The sequence below is a fragment of the Mirounga leonina genome, unplaced genomic scaffold (assembly GCF_011800145.1).
Source record: "Mirounga leonina isolate KUSES-001 unplaced genomic scaffold, KU_Mleo_1.0 Mir_153, whole genome shotgun sequence".
Classification (NCBI taxonomy): Eukaryota; Metazoa; Chordata; class Mammalia; order Carnivora; family Phocidae; genus Mirounga; species Mirounga leonina.
Window position 1 is genome coordinate 19,199,204 of NW_023270387.1, and position 25,368 is coordinate 19,224,571.

Genomic DNA, 25,368 nt, shown 5'->3' on the forward strand with positions numbered 1-25,368 from the left:
AGGCCCCTCCCCCGCCGTCTATCCTCCCGAATATCGCCTCGGATTCACTTCTCTGCACATCCTACCTTCCAGAAAGTGGTCGCTTTTCTGTTCAGAGAGTTGTTGCTATTCCTTTCTTCGATCTCCTGTTGAGTTTGTAGGTGTTCAGAATGGTTTGATCCCTATCCAGCTGAATTCCCGAGAGGAGACGAAATCCAGGTCTCCCACTCCTCCGCCATCTTGCTCCGCCCCCCCCCAAGTATTTATTCTTTCTCTTACATTTCCATGGAGGAAGGGACTTCTTTTCTTCTCCACATTCTGGAAATCTTGGATAATCCCCCCTTAACCTGATTTTGTAAGTGAAGAGAAAGAAATAGTAATCTGGAGTCCGGCTAAAATTCTTTGGGCCATCCCTTTACCAGTAGGTGGAGCTATCGTGCTTCAAAAGCAAGAAGGCAGCTCCATCCTTTTCTTTGGACCGATTCATTTATTAATAGAAAAATGACTCTTTGCGGGCACTATCTCCCCACCCTTACTCCTGCAGGGTAAATAGATTGGTACATGGAATTCCTTTTCTGCTTGTGGGGAATGTCCACAATTTTCCTTTTGTTTACAGCGGATCAAGTAAGAGGGAATACGTGGGAAGCCTGATTTGGCTTTAAGATTAAGGTGTATTTTTCCCATCTAATATTTGCTAGAGAATTCTGCTTTCTACAGATAATGGTCCCCTTGACCATTGCTACAGCTGATTCATTTATCTTATCTGACTAGAGGCCTTTGTGTATATTCTTTACTGATTAGAATTTAGAGAAGAAGAATTAATCTTAGAATGAGCTAACTTCTAAAAAAAATGCTTATGATTTAGTCAGCCTTAAAAAAAGAAAGAAATTCTGCATTTGGGACAACATAGATGGACTTGAAGGACATTCTGTTAAGTGAAATAAGTCAGACATAAAAAGACAAATAGTGCATGATTTCACTTATACATATAAAATCTAAACATGTCAAACTCTGAAAGCATAGAGACATGGGGACCTCTCTGAGAGCCTCTGGCAGACCTCTATGTGACATCGAGGGAGGAGGAAAATTATATTTTTTCTGAGTTCAATAACTTTGATCTGAAGTGCTCCTACATGGACACCAGGAGTTCAGCAGTGGCCTTCACATTCTTTACTGGTATTTTTCACATCCACACTCAGGTGTGCAAAGAAAACATGGATGGGATGTAAGCCTCTGCCTGTGCGGCAAGAATTCTGTTGTAGTCAGGGCCTAGGAAAGTTGGAAAAAAGGGATTCTCATTCATTCATTTAATTAAACAAATATTTATTCAGTACCTACTATATATGCTGCATATTACTCTAGGTGCTGCAGAAATAGTGCCGAAGAAAACAGATAACAGAACTTAAATTCAAATGTATGTGAGTGTATGAATGTATGTGTATGTGTTGTGGGAAGACACATTAACAAACAAATAATGTATAGTATTTCATATAGCAATAGGGGCTGTGGATGCAGGAAAGATCATTTGCTTTTCTGTTTGGGGATGTGTCCGATTTGGCAACAAACCAAAAGGTGTGTAAAATGGTATATGCCAAGAAATCAGTGTTACTATAATGAACTTGGGCTATAATCCACAGTAGGTAATTTCTTTTTGCTACAAAGTCTTATCTCTGGGGAAAACACTAGGAGAACCTGTCTTCTAGTTTTTAATCAGGTCCCTAGGATTTCCTAACTCATGAAAACCCCTGGGGTCATATTAGCAGAAGGCTCTTTTAGCACTGGCAGATGCTATTTACTAGCCCCTAGTCTGGAGAAAAACACTGGGCAAAGCCACTATCAGAAATCATGATCTGTAAGTCATCGCTCATCAGAGGTCTGTGCTCTGGCTCCCTCAGTCAAAACAAAAACAGTAACAAAGAAGAAGAATCTCCATTCTGGGCTGCTCACCTCTAAAATTCATCAGAGCCACATGTGTCTCCTTGGGAATAAGGGAGAAAGGTTCACAAGGCCCAGTATTGAAGTCCCAATGCAGAAGGGTGAGTGTTGAATTTTATCTGTCCTGTTCTTGTTCTTCCCAGCCTCAGCAATGGAAGCGGAAGATTCGAGAGGACGTTATCTCCTCTCTGCTGAGGCAGCCATTGATTATTAGGTGGGGCTGGTGGACTTTCAAAGCAGAAGTGGAGCAGAGACAATGTAGCCCTGATTAGTCACAGGGTTACTCAGTCTTACCCATATGGCCCTTACCTGTTAGTGTGTTTGATAGACATCTCTGAACAATCTCTCAGCCTTTATACAGTGGGGACAACAAAGGCACACAGCAGGGTGGGTTTGAGTTAATTCTGGGTCTCAATCTCAATATGGAGGGTTTGGGGGGAGAGTGCTGGGTACTCATTGTAATGTAACCCTTTGTCCTGTTCTCACAGATATGCCTTAGGGAAGAATGGCCTCAGGAAATGACTCTTCAGTGACCTGAGTTTATCCTGCTGGGTTTAACACAACAGCCACAACTCCAGCTGCCTTTCTTCTTCATTTTCTTAGGAATCTATGTGGCCACCGTGGTGGGGAACATGGGCTTGATTATTCTGATTGGTCTGAACCCTCACCTGCACGCTCCCATGTACTACTTTCTCTTCGTACTACTTTCTCTTCAACCTTTCCTTCATCGATCTCTGCTACTCGTCTGTCATAATCCCTAGATTGCTGATGGGCTTTGTGTCATCTCTTATGCAGAGTGCATGACACAGCTCTGTTTCTTCTCCGTCTTTGTTATTGATGAGTGCTGTGTTTTGACATCAATGGCCTATGACCGGTATGTGGCCATCTGTAAGCCCCTGCTTTACAAGGCCATCATGTCCCATCAGGTCTGCCTCATGCTGATGGCAGGAGCGTATGTAATGGGGTTTGTGGGTGCCATGGCCCACACCGGCTGCATGCTGAGACTCACCTTCTGTGGGGACAACTTCATCAATCATTACATGTGTGACATACCTCCTCTCCTCTGGCTCTCCTGCAGAAGCACCTACATCAACGAGCTGGTGGTTTTCACTGTGGTGGGCGTCAACGTAATTGTGCCCAGTCTCACCATCTCCATTTCTTACACCTTGATCCTCTGCAGCATCTTCCACATCCGTTCTACAGAGGGCAGGTCCAAAGCCTTCAGTACCTGCAGCTCCCACATAGTTGCTGTTTCTCTCTCCTTTGGATCATCAGCATTCATGTATCTTAAGCCTTCTCCTGCTGGGTCTCTGGATCAAGATAAAGTATCCACAGTTTTTTATACCATCGTGGGGCCAGTGATGAATCCTTTTATCTACAGTCTGAGGAACAAAGATGTTAAAATTGCACTGAGTAAGACTTTGAAGAAAAGAATGTTTTCCTAAATGGAAACTGTGTTAGTTATAGATGCCAAATCCTAGTAAGGGCATGCAGTGTATGAAGCTATGGAGAGAACAGTAAGAAATCAAAATAGAAATGCAAGTGATTCGGGGTGCCTGGGTGGCTCAGTTGGTTAAGCGACTGCCTTCGGCTCAGGTCATGATCCTGGAGCCCTGGGATCGAGTCCCGCATCGGGCTCCCTGCTCGGCAGGGAGTCTGCTTCTCCCTCTGACCCTCCCCCTCTCATGTTCTCTCTCTCTCTCATTCTCACTCTCAAATAAATAAATAAAATCTTTAAAAAAAAAAAAAAAGAAATGCAAGTGATTCAAATAATAGGGTAAATGAAGTTAATTATTTATAAATCACTTCACAAAAAGAATATAAGGAAGAAGAGGATCAGTCCTTTATCTTTTCAGAGAAAGTGAAAAAGAGTTCATTTGTCATTCTCTAGCTTCTTTTCAGAAGTTATAAAGTTTTAAGTATAAAAGGTTGAATATTGGTAAATCCAGAAATGGTAAATTGTGAGATTTTTGACTGAGGCATGTCTGGAATTCCTGTGAAGCTTTGTCATGGATATATGGACTTTGATGGACTTGAGATTTGGCCATTTATTCATTCATTCATTCATTCATTCATTCATTCATTCATTCATTCAATAAACCTCTATTGAAAGGCTGTGGTGGAAATGAGAGAGGTCGATTAGACTGCTGTAGGGCACTTTGTTTAGGGAGATTCCTTTGTTTCCCCAACGAAGATAAAAATAGAAAGATGCTCTTCTCCCTGTGGTCTTTGGTCTCAGGGGAGTGTGGTAAAGGGAGATTTACTTCTGATCCTAGATCTTAAGGACAAGAAACTAAGATAACCTTTTAGAGCCTTCAGGAATAAAAGGAACCTACACTGGCTTTTGCCTCTTGGGACTTCAGGGCAGGAGATATAGATAATAGGAGAGGTTATATTAGTAGAAGAATTTTTGTCCTTTTCTCAAATAGACCTAAAAATCTCTATTCTTTTAGTAGTCAGCATTTTCCCTTTATGATTTTTACTGTCCCTTTTGTCTCAGAGGTTTAATGGCACAAACAATATAGTTATTTCATCAACAAATAGAGACTGAGGGTCTATCCTGCACCAGGCTCTGTTTTAAACATTGTTAAACAAATATAGTGGTAAGTAAGACAGACAATGTGTGTGCTCTCATAGGCCGTATAGGGTTGTTTGTTTTCTTAGTCTTGAGTTTTGGGATTTCTTGATATATTCTGAATGCAAAGTATATCAGACATATGATTTAAATATTTTCTCCTAATCTGTCTTGTCTTTTCATTCTCTTAATAGTGTCTCTCAAAGAGCAGAGAATCTTAATTTGATGAATTCTAACGTCTCATTTTTTTATTATGGATTGAGCTTTTGGTGTCATATGTAAGAGATCTTTTGCTTATCCCAGAGTTCCAAGATTTCTCTGTTATGTTTTCTTCTCTAAGTATTATGGCATTTAAATTCATGATCTGTTTTGAATTATTTTTTCTATATGGTGTGGGCTGTTGATCTGAGTAAAAGTTTTTGCATTTGGATATCTAATTATTCCAGCACCCTTTGTTGAAAAGTAGTTCAGACTCAAGATAAGTCAACAAAGATATCTGGATCCAGAGGTAGTAGTGGAGGAGAGGAGATGTGTGGATCTCTGGGCACTGATAAATGCCTTTGTGCTTCTGAGTGAGTTAAGTGAAAGTATGAGAAGTGGAATTGCTGGGCGAAATGAAAAGTCTATGTTTCACTTTTTATGAAACTGCCCAACTGTTTTCAAAAGAGACTCTACTACTGTTATATTCCCACTAACAATATATGACAATTTTCCCCCCAAGTTTTTGCCATCACTTGGTAACATCTGTCTTCTTAATCATAGCCATTCTGGTGGGTGTGCTAGTATCTCATTTTGGTTTTAATTTGCACATCCTTAATGAATAATACTGAGCATTTTTTCATATATTTACTAGCCAATTATATATCTTTTTTGAAATATGTGCTTAAATATTGTGCCTATTTTCTTTTTTCTAATTGAAGTGTAGGTGACATACAGTTTATATTAGTTTTAGGTATATGACATAGTGAATTGATAATTCTATGCATGATGCAATAATCACCATGTGGTTACCATCTGCAACCATGCAATATTGTTACAATATTATTGACTATATCCCCTATGCTGTCCTTTCCATGTCTGTGACTTTTTCTGATTTGGTTATTGCTCTATTCAATATTAAATCATTAGACACAGTTAAGAAAATGAAAAGTTAAATCATAAACCAAGGAAATATATATCTGATAATGGACTTGTGTTAAGAAAATATAAACAACTCTTACAACTTATTATGTTTTTATGGTTTATTATTTTTCATTCTTTTACTTTCAACCTATTTACACTGTTATATTTGAAGCAAGTTTCTTGTAGGTAGCATATTTGGGTTGTTTTTAAATGAACCTTGAAAATCTCTGCTTTTTAAAAATATTTTTATTTATTTATTTGAGAGAGAGAGAGAGAGCTAGAGAGAAGGAGCAGGAGGTGGTGAGAAACAGGCCCCCACTGAGCAGGGAGCCTAATGCGGGGTTCGATTCCAAGACCCTGGGATCATGACCTGAGCTGAAGGCAGCTGCTTAACCGACTGAGCCACCCAGGTACCCCAAAAATCTCTGCTTTTTAATTGGCCTTTCCATTTCATTTATTTAGACCATTACTGATCTCTTGATGTCTGAGGGCTTACCCTACCATTGTGTTGTTTTCTACTTGTTTCCGCTGTTTCTTGATATATTCTGTTTCTCTGCTTCTCCTTTTCTTGCCTTCCTATCAATTACTTAACCTTCTCAGAATTCAATTCTGATTTATACTTAGTGATTTGAAGTATTTCCGTCTGTCTACTCTAGTTAGCACAATATACATATGTAACTTACATAGTCTAGTGGTATTGACATTTTATGACTTGGAGTAAAGTGTAGAAAACTTGTTTCTATTTACTTCCCTTTACTCTTTTCCATTTTAAAAAACTGTTTTTAGTATTTCCTCTACATACATTGAGTATCATATCAGGTGGTATAATTACTTTTGCTTCAAATGTCAAAAAATAGTTTAAAAAATCATGAAGATAAGTCTATTTTATTTATCTCTATTTTTCCACAGTCAGTATTTCTTCCTTCCTGGAGTTCCAGGCTTCCTCCTGTGATCATTTCCTTTATGTTCTGTATACTATTTCAGCCATTCTGAAAGGGTCAGTATGTTGAAGACAGATTATGTTAGATTTCCTTCATCTGGAAATGTATTTATTTCCCCTTTATTCCTGAAGGATATTGCTGCTGGATATAGAATTCAAAATTAGTGTTGAGTTTGAGAAATTCTTTTTTTTTTTTTTTAAAGATTTTATTTATTTATTCATGAGAGACAGAGAGAGAGAGAGACAGAGGCAGAGGGAGAAGCAGGCTCCCCGCAGAGCAGGGAGCCCAATGCGGGACTCGATCCCGGGACTCCAGGATCATGACCTGAGCCGAAGGCAGTCGCTTAACCAACTGAGCCACCCAGGCGCCCGAGTTTGAGAAATTCTTTATAGATTTTGGATCCTAACCCTTTATCAGATATGTCATTTGCAAATTTCTTCTCCCATTCCAAAGGTTGCCTTTCAGTTGTGTTTATTGTTTCTTTCACTGTGCAGAAGATTTTATCTTGATGAAGTCCCAATAGCTCATTTTTGCTTGTTTCCCCTGCCTCAGGAGACATCTAGTAAGAAGTTGCTCCGGCCGATGTCAAAGAGGTTGCTGTCTGTGTTCTCCTCTCACATTTAGGTCTTTCATCCATTTTGAATTTATTTTTGTGTATGGTGTTAGAAAGTGGTCCAGTTTCATTCTTTTGCATGTTGCTGTTCAGTTTTCCCAACACCATTTGTTGAAGAGACTGTCTTTTTTCCATTGGATATTCTTATAAAACTCAACTTATAAAACTTATAGAACTTATGAAGCTCAACACCAGGGATGCCTAGGTGGTTCAGTCAGTTAAGTATTCCAACTCTTGATTTCAGCTTAGGTCACAATCTCAGGGTCCTTAGATCTAGCCCTGACTTGGGCTCTGAGCTGGGCGAGGAGCCTGATTGGGATTTTCTCTCTCCCTCTGTACCTCCTCCTGCTCGCGTGTACACACACACTCTTTCTCTCTCTCTCTCAAAACAAAACCAAAAACTCAACACCCCAAAAAAACAATCCAGTTTAAAAATCGACGGAAGACATGAGTTGACATTTTTCCAAACAAGACATACTGATGGCTAAGAGACACACGAAAAGATGTGCAACATTATGCATCATCAGGGAAATACAAATTAAAACTACAGTGAGATATCACTTTACAACTGTCAGCATGGCTAAAATTAACAACACAGGATACAAAAGATGTTGGCAAGGATGTGGAGAAAGGGGAACCCTCTTACACTGTTGGTGGGAATGCAAACTGGTGCAGCCACTCTGGAAAACAGTATGTAGGTTCCTCAAAAAGTTGAAAATAGAACCACCCCATGATCCAGCAATTGCACTATAAGGTATTTACCCAAAGGTTACAAAAACACCAATTTAAAGGGATACACACACCTTGATGTTTATAGCAGTGTTGTCAATAGCCAAATTATGGAAAGAGCCCAAATGCCCATCAACTGATGAATGAGTAAAGAAAATGTGGTATATATTTATAGTGAAATATTACTCAGCCATTAAAACTCTTGCCATTTGTGGGGCGCCTGGGTGGCTCAGTGGCTAAGCATCTGCCTTCGGCTCAGGTCATGATCCCAGGGTCCTGGGATCGAGCCCCGCATCGGGCTCCCTGCTCCGTGGAAAGCCTGCTTCTCCCTCTCCCACTCCCCCTGCTTGTGTTCCCTCTCTCACTGTGTCGCTCTCTGTCAAATAAATAAATAAAATCTTAAAAAAAAACCTTCTTGCCATTTTTAAAGATTTTATTTATTCATTTATTTGAGAGAGTGAGAGAGAGAGAGCACACGAGAGGCGGGAGGGTCAGAGGGAGAAGCAGACTCCCTGCCGAGCAGGGAGCCCGATGTGGGACTCGATCCCGGGCCTCCAGGATCATGACCTGAGCCAAAGGCAGTCGCTTAACCAACTGAGCCACCCACCCTCTTGCCATTTTTAATGATGTGGATGGAGTTAGAGTGTATTATGTGAAGCAAAATAAATCAGAGAAAGACAAAAACCATATGATATCACTCATATATGGAATTTAAGAAACAAAACAGATGAACATAGTGGGGAAAAAAAAGAGAAGAAACAGACTCTCAACTATAGAGGGCAAACTGAGGCTTACTGGAGGGGAGGTGGGCAGTAGGATGGGTGAAATGGATGATGGAGATTATTAAAGAGCGCACTTGTTGTGATGAGCACTGAGTGTTGTATGTACATATTGAATCACTAAATTCTGCACCTGAAACTAATATTACACTGTATGCTAACTGGAATTTAAATAAAAACTTGAAAAAAAAGAATTCAAAATTGGCAGTTCTTTCTTTTCCGTTGAAACCCCTTTCTTTTCTTTCTTTTTTTTTTTTTTTTTAAAGATTTTATTTATTTATTTGACAGAGAGACAGCGAGAGAGGGAATACAAGCAGGGGGAGTAGGAGAGGGAGAAGCAGGCTTCCTGCGGAGCAGGGAGCTGGATGCAGGGCTCAATCCCAGGACCCTGGGATCATGACCTGAGCCAAAGGCAGATGCTTAACAACTGAGCCACCCAGGCGCCCCTAAACCCCTTTCTTCTTCACTATTTCAGATGGGGAATCTTCTGTCATCTTAATCATTATATCTCTGTAGGTTATTTGTCACTTCTCTCTACCTTCATAGAAAATTTTGTTTTGTTTTTAGTTTTCAAAAGTTTGACTATAATGAGCCATGACATGGATTTCTTTGGATTTATGCTAAATTTGGTACAGCTCTTGAATCTGTCTTCCACTGATTTTGAGAAAATTTTAGCTACTATGTTTTTGTTTGTTTGTTTGTTTATTTCAAGTTTTTATTTAAATTCTAGTTAGTTAACAGAGTGGCTGTGGTACCGTTTTACATTCCCTCCAGCAATATATGAATGATCCAGCTTCTGCACATCTGTGCCATCATTTCCTATTGCCACTGGATTTTATTTTGGTCATGCTAATGGATGTGAAATATCTCATTGTGGTTTTAATTTTTATTACCCTCATTCCTGATGGTATTGAACATATTTTCATGTGCTTATCTGGCAGGTATATGTCCTCTTCAGTGACCTGTCTCTTCATATCTTTTGCCCTTTTTCTAATAGAAATGTTTAATTGTTCTTGTTGTTTTTACCATTGAGTTTTGAGAGTTCTTTCTTTTTCTTTTAAAAAATATATTCTAAGGGTGCCTGGGTGGCTCAGTTGGTTAAGTGACTGCCTTCAGCTCAGGTCATGATCCTGGAGTCCCGGGATCGAGTCCCACATCAGGCTTCCTGCTCCGCGGGGAGTCTGCTTCTCCTTCTGACCCTCCCCTCTCTCATGCTCTCTCTCTCTCTCATTCTCTCAAATAAATAAAAATCTTGTAAAAAATTTAAAAAATAAAAAATACATTCTAGATACATTCTAGGAAGTCCTTTGTTGGGTATGTGGATTATAAATATTGTCTATAGTTTATGTATTTTTGCTCTTATCTTTATTATTTCTTTTTTTCTGTTTTCTTTGGGCTTCTGCAACAGGTATTTTCCATTTTATTTATTTATCTATCTATTTATTCAATCATTCATTTATATCATGGTGGACTGATGGACATTTATTTCATATTTTAAATTATAATCCATTACTGCTTTATTTATTCTGTTGCTCAATTTATTCAATTTTGGCTATTGAGAACCCTTTCAATTGGCTCTTGTGTCTCTTTTTATTTTATTTTTTTAAGATTTATTTATCTGAGATGGGGGAAAGGGTAGAGGGAGAGAGAGAGAGAGAGAAAATCCCAAGCAGACTTCCTGCTGAGCATGGAGCTTAACATGGAGCTCGATCCCATGACTGATCATGACTTGAGCCAAAATCAAGAGTCAAAAACTCAACCCACTGAGCCACCCAGGTATCCCAGCTCTTTTGTCTCCTTGACATAACCATATCTGTGTGTATGTGTGTGTGTATATGTGTGTGTGCGTGTGTGTGTGTATAGTTCAGCACTTCTTTGCTTTCTGGTACCACAAGATGCTCCAGGCTCATCTTTCTTGCCCAAGTTCCTTTCCTGGTTTCTTTTATTGCAGAACATCATTAGAAACTAGGATCTAGGTACTAGATGGACTTGCTGCTACTAGGGTATCATTGCTTCTAGGCTCTCTAAGCTGACAGAACAAGGAAATATATGTACCTACACATATCTATAAATATGTCCATATGCAGTCATCTGTGGCTATATTCAGTTAAACATGAGTCCATACTGATGACTCCAGTTCTAGTCCAGTACCACTTGCTTTCTCTCCTTGCTTGTTTGTAAGTTGCCATTTCCCACAGTAAGGAACTTGATGCTTACCATCTGCCATTGACTTACCCAAGATTTTAAGAAAGATTGTTATTAATTCTTCTTTAAATGTTTGGTAAAATTCATCTGTGAATCCTTCTGGTCCTGGGCTTTTCTTTGTTGGGAGGTTTTTGAGTACTTATTTAACCTGCATATTTGTTAACAGATCTTTCAGATGTTCTATTTCTTCATGATTCAGTCTTGGTAAGTTTTATGTTTCCTGGAATTTAGCCTCTTATTATGCATTACAAAATTTGCTAGTCTATATTTGTTCATAATAGTCTCGGATGATCTTTTTCATTTCTGGCCATCAGTTATAAAGTCTCTTACTTTATTTCTGATTTTATTTCTTTGAGTTTTTTCTCTCTTTTTCCCCTTAGTCTAGCTAGGGGTTTGTCAGTTTTGTTTATCTTTTCAAAAAACCAACTCTTAAGGGCGCCTGGGTGGCTCAGTTGGTTAAGCGACTGCCTTCGGCTCAGGTCATGATCCTGGAGTCCCTGGATCGAGTCCCGCATTGGGCTCCCTGCTCTGCGGGGAGTCTGCTCCTCCCTCTGACCCTCCCCCCTCTCATGTGCTCTCTCTCATTCTCTCTCAAATAAATAAATAAAATCTTAAAAAAAAAAAAAAACTCTTAAACAAAAAAACCCCAATTCAGTTTTGTAGATTTTTTCTCTTGTTTCCCTGTTTTCTATATAATCTATTTCTACTCTAATCTTTATTATATCCTTCCTTCTGCTAACTTTGGAATTAGTTTGTTCTATTATTTTTTTCTATTATTATAAGATGTATGAGGGAACAGAATATAAAGATAGGTAAATTATTTGAAAGTAGAACCAGTGGTTCCTGAAGGATACCTGGGGTTGACACCATGCTCATGTCTGTGTCTATATGTTAGTAGCAGTGACCATGCACAGATTGTGTTCTGTTAATTTTTTGCTATGTAACAAAACATCCCAACATTTAGCATCTTTTTTTTATTATTATGTTATGTTAATCACCATACATTACATCATTAGTTTTAGATGTAGTGTTCCATGATTCATTGTTTGTGCATAACACCCAGTGCTCCATGCAGAATGTGCCCTCCTCAATACCCACCACCAGGCTAACCCATCCTCCCACCCCCCTCCCCTCTAGAACCCTGTTTGTTTTTCAGAGTCCATCGTCTCTCATGGTTCGTCTCCCCCTCCGATTTCCCCCCTTCATTCTTCCCCTCCTGTTACCTTCTTCTTCTTCTTCTTTTTTTTAACATTAGTATCTTAAAACAACAACAATCATTGATTTAGTCCCAAGTCTGGAATTTGCGCCAGGTATGATGAGAAAGGCTCATCTCTTCTTCACTTGGTATTCCCTGGGGCAGCCTGAGGTTAGATGGCTCAGTCCTATGGCTGGTAAGCCCATACTCACTGTTGTCTCTGAGAACTTAGCTGTTGAGGGCCCAGGGCCTTAACATCTCTTCCCGTGGCCCATGGCTGTCTGTCCTTCCTCAGAGCATGGTGAGTAGTTCCAAGAGTAAGTGCCTTCGAGAGCCAGGGAGAGGCTGCGTTGCCTATAGTGATCCAGCCTGAGAAGTCACCTAGCATCTTCCAAATTCAAAAGGTGGGGGGGAAGGACCCCTTTACCTCTTGATGGAAAAATGTCATCATTTCTTTTCAAGAAGGTTTGGGATGGATGATACTGTTGTGGTCATCTTTGGAAAATACAATCTGCCTCAATATCTCAGAATTTATAAACCTTTACTGAGGGGTTTAAAAAGAGAGAGACTGAGAGAGAGAGAAAGGGAAAGAGAAAGAGAGAGAGAATTATCTAAGTTCAAGGAGTCCTACTCAAACTTTGGGGCATCCTTATGAACCTCCCTTAATTAAAGAGTGGTAAAACTGGTTCTTGAACATCTGACTCCTAAGCTTACACATTTCTACAACATTCTGGGGAAATATTACCTTGTCATAGCTTCTCTAAATCTGTGCTCCCCCAATTTTAATGTTTTCAAATATTACCCTAATTTACATAGCACAACCGTTAGCAATCATTAAAATGGGAAGTGGATATAAGCTTGGCAATAAAAACTAAGTAACAAAATATTTTCAAATATTATTTTATTAAATTCTAGCATTGCTTGTGAGGGGGATACAACTATATGTTTTACAGATTTTCACATTATTAAAACAACGTTATTGAAATCATATATCACTTGCATATTCATTATTTGAATGGCATTGCTGCCATGGAAGTCCTTCATTCGATGAGGCTAGTTAGTCCACCTGATCAATTTCCTTTGCACACTCTACCTTCAGGAGTACTGGTGAACTTCTCCCTCAGAAGCTCCATGCCATAGATGACTAAGAGTAAGGACGCTTAGTCACTCTTGTAGCATGTTCTTCTCTGCAAGTTATCCCACCTAAATAATAATGCTTTTGTTTCCTGTCCCTTTTCCATATTCATAAAAAAGGGAATATCAGTCTACGCCCTATTGGCATTGCCAGGGGGCTGAGAAAATGATAGCCCTATGCAGTTGTCCTCCTTTTGTTAAGTATTGCTTTCATTTTAATTAATACTGAGTAATTCTCTAGTCTGTTTCCCTTAAATTTCAAGTGAACCTGTAATGTTATAAATATACCAAGTCTCCTAAATTTAAAAATCCACCCTAAAGATCAAAATATCTAAAAGGTGAAAATAATCAGGAGGAACAATTTGTCTCTTTTCCCTACTGGATGAAAAACCAATTTTCTGACTTGATACCTTTATTGTGAAGAATGGATAGTTTCTTGTTTGATTTTCAGATCTTGAATATTGAGTTGAACAAATATTTTATAGAGTTAACCTTTGGTTGGGACATATACTAGGTATAAGGGGTCTGTGCTCTTAAAGTTCTTATAATCCAGTTATGCACATGACACATTCAATAACTATGTAAGACAGGATAGCTTTAGTGCCATTGTTGAAGCTATAATAAATCAGTGTGATGAAGAATCCATGCTGACCGGGTCAGATATGAAATGGAGGAGCAGAGTTTGAGAGAGCGAAGGATTCTCACTGGGTAGACAGGTATAGAAGGGTTAGGGCCAAAGTTGAGAAGAAGGGACTGGAATACTATAGGCACAGTCTTCTTCTGTGATGTATCCTATTATATCAACAAAGCAGCCATTTGACGAGATAGAGGAATGCTTTAGGACAGAACCATACCTTGTTTTAGCTCTGCCTCCCATTCTATGTTTGGCTCTCCCTATATTCTTTTTTTTTTTTTTTTAAGATTTTATTTATTTATTTCAGAGAGAGAGAGTGAGAGAGAGCATGAGAGGGGTAAGAGTCAGAGGGAGAAGCAGACTCCCCGCCGAGCAGGGAGCCCGATGCGGGACTCGATCCCGGGACTCCAGGATCATGACCTGAGCCAAAGGCAGTCACTTAACCAACTGAGCCACCCAGGTGCCCGGCTCTCCTTATATTCTTAAAACCTACTCTATGGGAATAATGAACTTCTCTGGGTTCCTTCTGGCCTTCCTACAGATATATCAGTAACTCTGAGATACTAGAACAAAGGAGATTAGCTCTGAATTTTGGCTGAGTGCTGCATCTTCAATGCATTTCTTCCTTTTTTTGATGTATTTTTTCCCTTCTGGAAATGCCAGTTCAGATCCTGCTTTTATGGAGGATGAGGTACTATTTAAAGATCAGGGAATCCTTATCTCAAAGAGGAGTGCCCTTGGTTCAAGGTCTAGCATGATGTTGAGACCTCTAATGTAATTGGGAGTTCATAAACAGTGAAGGCTAGATTTAGTTCTCTCTAAGGTATTCTGGTATAATTGAAATGTGGGGTCTCTGAAGTGATACAGATGTGAGTTGAAATCCTGGCTTCAACTATTACTGGTTCCATGACCTTGGAAAAGTTATGTCACCTCCTTCAGTCTGTTTCCTTGTCTGTATAATGTGATTAATAACATTGTCTTAAAATATAGTTCTAAGGAGGAATAATATAAAGTAACAGGCACAGTACCTTGTACATATGTGTGCTCAAAATGATTATGGTCACTATTCCAATGCTAACACTCTTTCGATTTGTTCCCTTTACAATACCTCTAACATAATTCTGTAAAATGCCTCTCCATCTCCAATGATATCACCCAAGTTAGACACTGTTTCTCTCATGTCTAGGATGTTATAATGGTCAATTAACTGGTCATTCAACCATTTGTCTCTTTTCCTCTCTCTTCTTACTTATCCCATGTTTTAGCATTTATGAATGTGGCTGCTTCTTTTTCCTATAGAAGAACAGGAGAAATAAAGCAGCAGAATGCCTGGTGCATAATCCAAACTGTTTTTTAAAATTTTTTATTGTTATGTTGATCACCATACATTACATCAATAGAAACTCTTTAGTCTGACAGTCAAGGCCCTTTTTCAGTCCATAGAGTACTTCTGGGTCATTCACAGACTTTTTTGAACACAGCACTGCTCCACCCACTTATATGGCAAGCTGCTCTAACTAAAGCCTTGAGTTATGATTTGTTACCTTGGAGTCTAGAAATATATATATTTTGTGTGATGCTTCCTCCGTGTTCAATGAAGATATCAAAACCCTGCCAATTCTTCAGAGATACTTTGAACCTTAGCTTATATAATAAACTCTCTTTGACATGCTTAGCAGACTTGGTAAAAAAAAAAGGGAACATTTATTTTACACTAGGCACTTAACATAATTATATCATTTAGTCCTCATAAAATCCTACAAAGTAGTTATTTTTAACCTTACTATTAATAGAGGACATTGAGACACCAAGTACTATAAAATTTGCCCAAGATTCTACGTCTAACTGACTGGTGGGATCAGGATTAGAATACTGGTAGCTCTAACTTCAAAATCCATGTTATTTCAACTACTTTGTTATGTACCATCTTGAATGGGAAAGTAAAGATAATGACACTTTCTAAGTGACCTTGAGCAAGTCACTTTTCTCTGTGTAGTTGTATTTTACCATCTTAAAAATGTGGTTTGTTCTCTCAAGCTAGGTGATACATAGGTAAAGTCTCATTTATTATTTGTTCATTTCATTTTGTTATCAGTATTCTTTAATACTGATATTTATTTAATCAAATTATTGCATATGAAATAAAGAATCATTTATTAAAACAAGTGAAGGTATGAACAGCATTTCACATACCTCTGAGCCATGGAACTTAGATCTTGAAGATACTCTCAGACAACCCCTACACTGTCCTTCCATTTTATAGATGGAGAGTTTGTGACTGAGACATTGAGAAATGTCACTTGGCCAAAGGGAGGGGGGGAAAGTTCGTGGCTGAGCTGAAACTCAGTCGCACTGATTCCCACTTGAATGATTTTCCCTTCCCATCTTGCTATGGGAACAGTTGTTTTCTTGGCAGGCAAATAAAGAGTCCCAGCACAGGTCAGGAGGGTGGGCTGCCTGCTGGAGGATCTCGCGAGCCTCGTCCTAGAAGTCTTTGCAGAGCCCGCTTGACCTCCTTGTTCCGCAGAGTGTAAATGAAAGGGTTGAGCATGGGAGTGACAACTGTGTAGAAGACAGCAGGGGCCCCAGCTCCTGCCTCCCCGGAGTGAGGCTGCAGGTAGATGCAGAGAGGTGGCTCGTAGTACAGAGGCCCCACTGTGAGGTGGGAGGTGCAGGTGGAGAAGGCACGGCGCTGCCCTGGGCGGTGCGGATCCACCACGATAAAGACGTAGGATACAATGATGAGGATCAGGCAACCTGCAACCACAACGCCAGTGTTGGCCAACATGACAAGCTCATTAACGGTGGCATCTGCGCAGGCCAGCCTGAGCACCGGGGAGATGTCACAGAAGAAGTAGGCAATGTGGTGGGGACCACAGTAGAGCAGGCGGAAGGTGAGGGAGGTGTGGATGGCAGAGTGCACAGCACCTACAGCCCACGTGAGTCCAGCCAGTCCTGCACACATCCATCTGTTCATGGCCACTGGGTAGTGTAGGGGTTGACAGATAGCTAGGTAGCGGTCATAGGCCATGACCGGGTGTAGGAAGCACTCAGTGCTGGCCAGGAAATGGAAGCAGTAAAGCTGTACAGCATGGCCCTCAAAGGAAATCACCTTCCCATCCACAGTCAGGAGGCCCGCCATGATCTCGGGCACGGTCACTGTAGACAAACAGGCATCCAGGAAGGAGAGGTGCCCCAGGAAGTGGTACATAGGGGAGCAGAGGTGAGGGTCAGAGCCCACAGTTATGAAAATGCGGAGGTTCCAGGTCAAGGTAATGCTGTAGATGAGGAGGAAGAGGAGGAAGAAGAGGGTAGGATGTTCAGCTGTGTACATCAGACCTTCCAGACAGAAGTGGCTCACCACAGTCTGGTTGGGGTCTTCTGTCTCCATGGCCATCTTTTCACACACAAAGTGGTTAGTTATCCCCCTTTGTAACAAAACTGACATCAACAAACATAATAAACAGCCATTCCTCTTGGCTGAAATGTCATTAGCCATTGGGTGATGCCGGCTTGGTCTTGCCCCATAAATTAGAGAAAGATATACAGGTTCATTTCACTCTTTTGACATGTTCTAGTGTTTTCTTGTGGTTGTTTCAAAAATGAAACTTTCTTTCTTTCTTTTTTTTTAAAAAGATTTTATTTATTTATTTGAGAGAGAGAGAATGAGAGAGAGCGAGTACATGAGATGGGGAGGGTCAGAAGGAGAAGCAGACTCCCTGCTGAGCAGGGAGCCTGATGCGGGACTCGATCCCAGGACTCCCAGATCATGACCTGAGCCGAAGGCAGTCGCTTAACCAACTGAGCCACCCAGGCGCCCCCAAAAATGAATCTTTCAACATGGGGGATCCACAATCCTTTGAGGCACATAAAGGACTGTAACAATTACTTGGAGAAATGCATTCCCTAAATAACAGCAATATAAATATGGATTGGAAATCTTATTCTCATGGACCATATCTTTTTTGCAAATATTTCAGAATTGTGATGCCTACACTCTCCTAATTTACTCTGCCATACTGCAGATGTGGATAAGCAGGCTCTTATTGCCATGTGACACTAAGGAGTTATATCCCATCCTTGGAGGTGAATTGCCCAGACTTTGGGTGCTGTTACATCAGCCAGGAACCCAGCAGTTCCATCCATTCTTCACTCAGGGAGTTCTTCGGAATTAACGGCCACCCATAGCCACGTCTCAAGTGTATGACAACAAAGCCTTAGAGAATTGGCTGAATAACTAGAAGGACAAATTGTTAAGTACATTTCTTGCTGTTCCTGTAAATCTCTGTTTCAACCTTTTGGAAAATGTATACCTGTGCCTTTATTGTTGAGCTGGAATTGAAATCTAGGAGTTTTCTTCAATTCTTTCCATCCTTTATCTCCTAAACCTATTTAGATTGCATTATGTGAAAAATTTCTTTAAACTCCTGATTTCTAGGGGCACCTGGGTGGCTCAGTCAGTTAAGCATCTGCCTTCAGTTCAGGCCATGGTCCTGGGGTCCTGGCATCCAGCCCCGCATCGGGGTCCTGGGATCCAGCCCCGCATTGGGCTCCCTGCTCAGTGGGGAGTCTGCTTGTCCCTCTCCCACTGCTCCTTGTGCTCTCTCAATCTCTCTCAAATAAATAAATAAATCTTTAAAAAAATAAACTCTTGATTTCTATTGTAGCTTCAATTCTCATGGACCTAACCCTGCATGTGAATATTTTATACCTATATTTTCACAATGGTTTTATGTTCCATTTCTCTCCCAGTTCCCGAATGTATCAAATGGTTCTGTATTCAGCTTCTTTGTCAGTCTTCTTACAGTAACATTGTTTAATTTTTCTCTGCTCTTTACTGTTCCCCACTGCCTAAGGCATAAAAAGTATCGCTCTCTGATATTCAAAATTACCTATACATTGTTTCCATTATTATCACAAAATCTTTATCTCCTACAATCCCCTAAAGAAATATCTCTTATGTAGGGATGCTCTTTGCCTCATCTTCTATGCAATTTGCCATAATCTCTCCTTGATCTCCTCACTGCATTCCATTTTTGAACATGAATGAAATTCATTTAATCTCTTACAAATCTACTCTCTGTACTTAAGTTTGAAATTAATTCCTCTACAAGCCCTTTATGAATATTTTATCTCACACTGGTTTATTCATTCCTGAAACCTATGGTATTCACGATAACTATAAATAAATACCTAAGCATGTAGTGTCTCGACGACTTTAGTGTTCCACGTGCGTATGTCACGTCTTCTCACGAGGAACACAGGGAAAATATCTTATGCCTTCTCTAGTTTCCCATGACCATTTTGGGGATAAAGCAGTTGAAATATTAAGAGGGCAAGTTTATTTCGATTTTTATAAACTTAAATTTAAATCCCTGGTCAGGCAGGCACTCATTAGCAGAACGAGAGGGATCATGGTGCTTAATTTCTCCGTTCCTCCATTTCTCAAATTAAAAATGGGGATATCATCATTTGTGATAATTATTATTTTACTTAGAATGTAGCAGGACACATAACATATGACCTTACATTTATTCATTTTCACTAATTTATTCAATGCAGTAATGGAGTAATCCCTATTTCACAAGAAAGCCCATTTCAATGTTGGGTAGATCAATATATCATAATGTCCTTTATATCAGTGGTAGATACGTATCCCTGATATTTTAACCAATTTAGTTTAAGATTTTCTCTCATCACACCCACTAGAATGGATGTCATATATATATATGACATATGGTAAGAAGTGTTACTGGATGTAGAGAAACTGAAACCTGTATACATTGCTAGAGAAAATGCAAAGTGGTATACCCACTTTGGAAAGCAGTTTGGCAGTTACTTAAAAAGTTAAACATAAAATTACCTAATGATTTGGCATTTCCATTTTTAGGAAGCTACACAAGAGAAATGAAAACGTGTGTCCATATAAATGTGATTGTTTATAGCAGAATTATTCATAATAGCCAAAGCCTTGGAAACAATCATGTTTGTTGTTCATTGACTGGTGAATGGATTGAAAAAAAAGAGTATATTCACACAATGAAATATCATTCAGCAATAAAAAGGAACAAAATACTAATGCAGTTCATGAAATGGATAGAACTCAAAAATAGTGTGCTAGGGGCACCTGGGTGGCTCAATTGGTTAAGCGTCTGACTCTTGATGACTGGCTCAGGTCATGATCTCAGGGTCGTGAGACCGAGCCCTGCATCAGGCTCCGCAATGGGCATGGAGCCTGTTTAAGATTCTTCCTCTCCCTCTGCTCCCTTCCCCCACCCCTCTCTAAAAAACCAAACTAAACCAAAGCAAACAAACAAAAAATGGTGGGCTAAGAGAGAAGCCAGACACAAAAGGTCACACATTGTATGCTTTCATTTTGATAACACATCCTGTCAAGACAAGTCTTTAAAGAGAGCATGTAGATTAGTGGATGCCTGGGACTGGGCTGAGACGGGGAATGAGCACAAATGGTCAGACAGATCTTTCTAAAGTGATGGAAATGTTCAAAAATTGGATTGTGGTAATAGTTGTGTAACTTTGTAAATTTACTAAGCATCATTGAATTGTATACTGAAATAGGCTAATTTAATGGTTGCAATGTATACTTTAATAAACTGTTAAAGAAAGAAATCTAAAGAAGGAAAGTCTGCTGAGTGACACAAAACATGATTTAAATAAATGGAAAGATATTGTTTGCTCAAGGATGAATATAATAAAAAATTTACATTCCTTCTAATTTTTAAGCCTGTTTATTTTGAAATGTTCAATTTATAGCAAAGTTTAAAAAAATGATAAGTTATGGGAATAAAAGGCACAGCATAGGGAATATAAAAAAACAGAACACGGGACACCTGGGTGGCTCAGAGGGTTAAGCGTCTGCCTTTGGCTCAGGTCATGATCCCAGAGTCTTGCCTGCTCCAACCTCTGTTTGCTTCTCCCTCTGCCTGCCACTCCCCCTGCTTGTGCACACACTCTCTCTCTCTCTGACAAATAAAATCTTTAAAAAAAGCAGAACACAATTTGAAATCTGAATGAGGTGATATCCCATGAAACGAAGGGATTGCAGCTGACCATCTCCAAGGCACTAGGATACAAGAAATGAGTAGGTGTTCTGGAAAGAGGTAGACTTGTGTTCAAATCCAGGCTCCATGCAAGAGGACTAGCTTGTTATGAAGTCTCTTGAAGTTTCTGAGACTTAGTTTTCTCATATGTAAATGGATTAAAAAATACTTAAGCTGTAAAGTTTTACAAGGATTCCAGGTGTGCTAGAGTAACTGCGAAATAATTTACTTGCTGAATGACCACTATTATAATTCTACATCCAATATTCTATGACTTCATGCCCATCTTTGAAATAGTTCTACCATGCACCCTTCTACTTTCTCTACAATCACTATAGTTAATAACTTGAACACTCACACTTGATATATTTTCATTTCTATTAATTGGTCACACGAATATCTGTCATGCTTCTCTCAATTTTTCCATATGATGCTTTCTTCATTCTCCACTTAAGAAAATGGAGATTCTGGGGCGCCTGGGTATCTCAGTTGGTTAAGCAACTGCCTTCAGCTTAGGTCATGATCCTGGAGTCCCGGGATCGAGTCCCGCATTGGGCTCCCTGCTCAGTGGGGAGTCGGCTTCTCCCTCTGACCCTCTCCCCTTCATGTGCTCTCTCTCTCTCGCTCACTCATTCTCTCTCTCTCAATAAATACATAAAATCTTAAAAAAAGAAAATGGATATTCCACCATCTGAAGCCCAATCAAAACTTTTCAAGGCAACTTAGGTTCTTCTCTGATATCTGAACATAACATTTTCCTTCCTTGTAAATAGCCAATTCCTCTTAGTAGTGCTTTATGCTGCATTGGGCTGTATGTGTATCTCCTGAGGACCTAGAAACACATGTCTTTTATATTTCAGATACTCGATCAAAATAGCTGAGCAAAGGCTACCAGATGCTCTCCCTACAGCAGTGGTACAAGAAGAGATTCAGGGGGAAAGGTGAGCTTTAGAGCCCACAGTCATGAGGATGAGAGAGTCTCAGTCACAGTGATACAGGGCATGCTGCTCAGGCGGAAGTGACTCACCTGCTTGGAGTTGGATCATTTGTCCCCATGACCATCTTTTTACTTGGTTGGTTAATTGCTCCTCTTCTTACTTATCTGAGTCCAATGTTTGTTTTTTAACATTTCCTTTTTCTTTCTTTTTTTTTTTTAAGATTTTTATTTATTTATTCATGAGAGACAGAGAGAGAGGCAGAGGGAGAAGCAGGCTCCCAAGGAGCAGGGAGCCCGATGCGGGACTCGATCCCAGGACCCCAAGATCATGACCTGAGCTGAAGGCAGACGCTTAACCATCTGAGCCACCCAGGCGCCCTTAACATTTCCTTTTTCTAAGAGGTCACCTCCAAGTGCAGTTTGCTTCATGGGACATATAAAGACTTATAAGATACTGTGCAGGTCTTTAAAAGTCACAGAATTTTACTATTGCCAGCTTCCTTTCTGTATGAATTCCTCAGTAGAGAAATTACTCATTGCGTTTGGCACACAAGGTAGAGCCAGGGGATGAAAGCGCTCATGTCCTATCCGAGTAAATACATTATCTTCAAGAGAGGCTGGAAAATCCAACTCCTACTGAAGAACTTGCAAAACTTGATTTCTTCCAGACTTTTACTATCCTGCTTTTTAAAAAGATTTTAGAACTTCAGATGGTGATGGGCAAGGCCTTTTTTCTAGGAGGCATGGAAAAGTTTATCAAACTCGGATAAATTATTGCCTGGAGCCTGCCTTTATTTCATTGGCAGGAACCTAATAGTCCCAAGCTTTACACATCCAGAGTGAGATTTTGTAGTCTGAGCTCTACACATTCTCCCAAAGCTTGGGCTGAATAATCAGAACGGCAATTCCTGAGGTTTATGGTATGCTCTTTGGTATGGTTTATGGATTTTGTCTCTTTAAATTGTAAGGAATTGTCTTTCTGCACACACCTTTTCTAGTTTCTTGAGTGGGTCAAGCTCAATATCAAAGTTCTGTTTGAATTTTTCTATCTTTTTTGTTTCAAACTTTTTTTTGTTTTTGCAATGCTTTTATTGAGAGCAAGGGAACGATCCCAGTGTAAACAGCCTTCAGTTCTGAAATGTATCTCTATCTGTATCTGCATCTTAACTTTCACAACCTTTACCATTATTCTCTTATTTCATCCCAGCTGGATGATTAGAAAAATGGTCTCCCACAAGGTTTCCTCAATTGTCTCCTGTCTCCTTGAATGAGACAATTTCCTGCCCGCCGCTGCCTGATCAAATCCCAGCCACGCGTGTCTCAATGCTCCCCCTGGCAATGTGAGCCATCCCACCCTTGCACACTTCTTCACTGTGCTCCATAACGGTTTCACTTCACAATTCAAGACTACCTAAAATCTGACAGAGTGTTGTCTATTTATTCTTCTTTCCTCCACCCCTCCTCTATTCAGTACGCTGCTCTATTCAAGTAGATTTCTTCATTCTCTCCTAAATGTATCACAATTTCCTCCTGTTCTCACTCTGCTCTAGTCCACCTTGCAGAAATCAACCTTCATTTTTACCTGATAATATCTCCAAAGCTTCTTAGAGCTTAATGTACATCTGAATCCCCTGAGAATCTTCAGATACAGAGTCTAATCCCCCAGGCGTGGAGTAGGGCCCGGGATTCTGCCGTTCTGACTCCTCCCCCGTGATGCTCATGCTGCTATTCCATGGGTTGCACTTTGAGAAGCAAGAATCTAAAGCACTATTTGAGATTAGATCAAGCTTTTCTCCCGCAGGAAGTTTTCCTACTCTGTTTAAGAGTGTCCTGGCTCCTCTGTGAACTCCAGTGGCCTTGACAGTGTACTGTGGTAGGGACCCTGTTCCCACACTGGCCTAGTGCGCTACTTCCCTCTTCTGTGAGCCCCCAGGAAGAAGGCCTGTGTTATGGGGTTTTGTGCTTTCCATGAGCATCTTTGAAAGAGCACAGCAGAAAGAGCATGAACTTTGGAGTCAGATGAACTTGGGCTTACATCCCACCATCACCACTTATTAGCAAGATGGCTCAGTTTCTCATCTCATGCTCAGCATGTCAAGTCCACATCTTTAAAAGTGTTCTATTAACAGTAGGCATCAACCCTGGGACATGCGACATGGCACAACATCCTCACTGTTTCTGAACCGGTTACCAACCCACCAATTTCTCCATGACCCTTTCAGAATGAGACCATTACTACTTCACAGAAATGCCTAGTCCACTATCTCATGGTTCAGATACGTTAGAATATTCTTTACATGCTGTTCAAATCAAGATCCCTCACTTCCTTCAGTTAGTTCTCTCTTTGCCCTTTGAAAGCAATGAAATAGTCAAACTATGCAATAAATGCAAACAGAAGCAAATTTTTGATAAAACTGTTCATTCTATAGTCTATCACTTCTAGCATATGAAAAAATCTGGCTAGTGGCTGCCAGTGTTGCTATTTTTCTGTGATTCCTCTCTTCTCGTCTCTCTGTTAAGAACATTTCCTGTATATACCAATTTGTAAGAACATTTTATGGAAACACTGGGACTAGAACAATTATAGAGCTTTTGAATATCAAAATAGAAGGTAGTTTAGAGATTATGTTGTTTAACTTTATTTTACAGATGAAGAAAATGAGTCCTAGAGACATTAAGTAAAAGAGGGGTAAATTGAAATGTTCTTCAGGAATTTAGAAATAAGCATAATCAGATTTCTTAGCTGAATATTAAAATTAAAAATTAGTACATAAGTGATCTGAACAGATATATATAAATGTAACTTAGATGGGATGACTATCAGATCATGACAGCAAAACACAGAAATCAAAATATTTCTAAAAAATATAATATATAATACACTAAAATACACAAAATATATATAACATACAAAATTTTTATAAATCCACCTAAATAACTATAAGAAAATAGCTGGAAATAATCTAAACATGAATAGAAAATATGGGAGAGTACTCCTACCAGGTATTTATTTATTTATTTATTTATTTATTTATTTATTTATTTATTTATTTATTTTTAAAGATTTTATTTATTTATTTGACAGAGAGAGACACAGCGAGAGAGGGAACACAAGCAGGGGGAGTGGGAGAGGGAGAAGCAGGCTCCCCGCAGAGCAGGGAGCCTGATGTGGGACTCGATCCCAGGACCCTGGGATCATGACCTGAGCTGAAGGCAGTCGCTTAACCAACTGAGCCACCCAGGTGCCCTCCTACCAGGTATTTAAAGGTATTTTTAAAATGCAGCTATTCAAAAAGTTTGTGCTAACAGACATATTAATGGAATTTGTATTTTGTCTGTGTGTGTTACATATACACACATATATAAAACATATGCAGACATATAGTATATCTATATGTATAAAGGATCTTGTGAAATAAGATAAAGTACATGTAAGAATTTAGTATATTTAGAAGGTAGCATATTAAGCATGTGTGTGTGACAAGGGTAATGTGACAATTAGCTAGTCATTTGGGAAATGAAAGCTAAC

The 25,368-nt window shown here is 39.6% G+C and overlaps 1 protein-coding gene and 1 pseudogene across 1 annotated transcript; one reads left to right on the forward strand and one right to left on the reverse strand.

Annotated features, from left to right (window-relative positions):
• The first annotated feature begins 2,404 nt into the window (after nt 1–2,404).
• On the forward strand, nt 2,405–3,432 carry LOC118013091 (annotated as a pseudogene).
• A 12,746-nt stretch (nt 3,433–16,178) lies between these two features.
• LOC118013093 (olfactory receptor 10S1) lies at nt 16,179–17,375 on the reverse strand. The gene has a single exon (XM_035008743.1). The coding sequence runs from the start codon at nt 17,338–17,340 to the stop codon at nt 16,282–16,284; it is 1,059 nt and encodes a 352-aa protein (XP_034864634.1). The 5' UTR covers nt 17,341–17,375; the 3' UTR covers nt 16,179–16,281.
• Nucleotides 17,376–25,368: the final 7,993 nt, after the last annotated feature.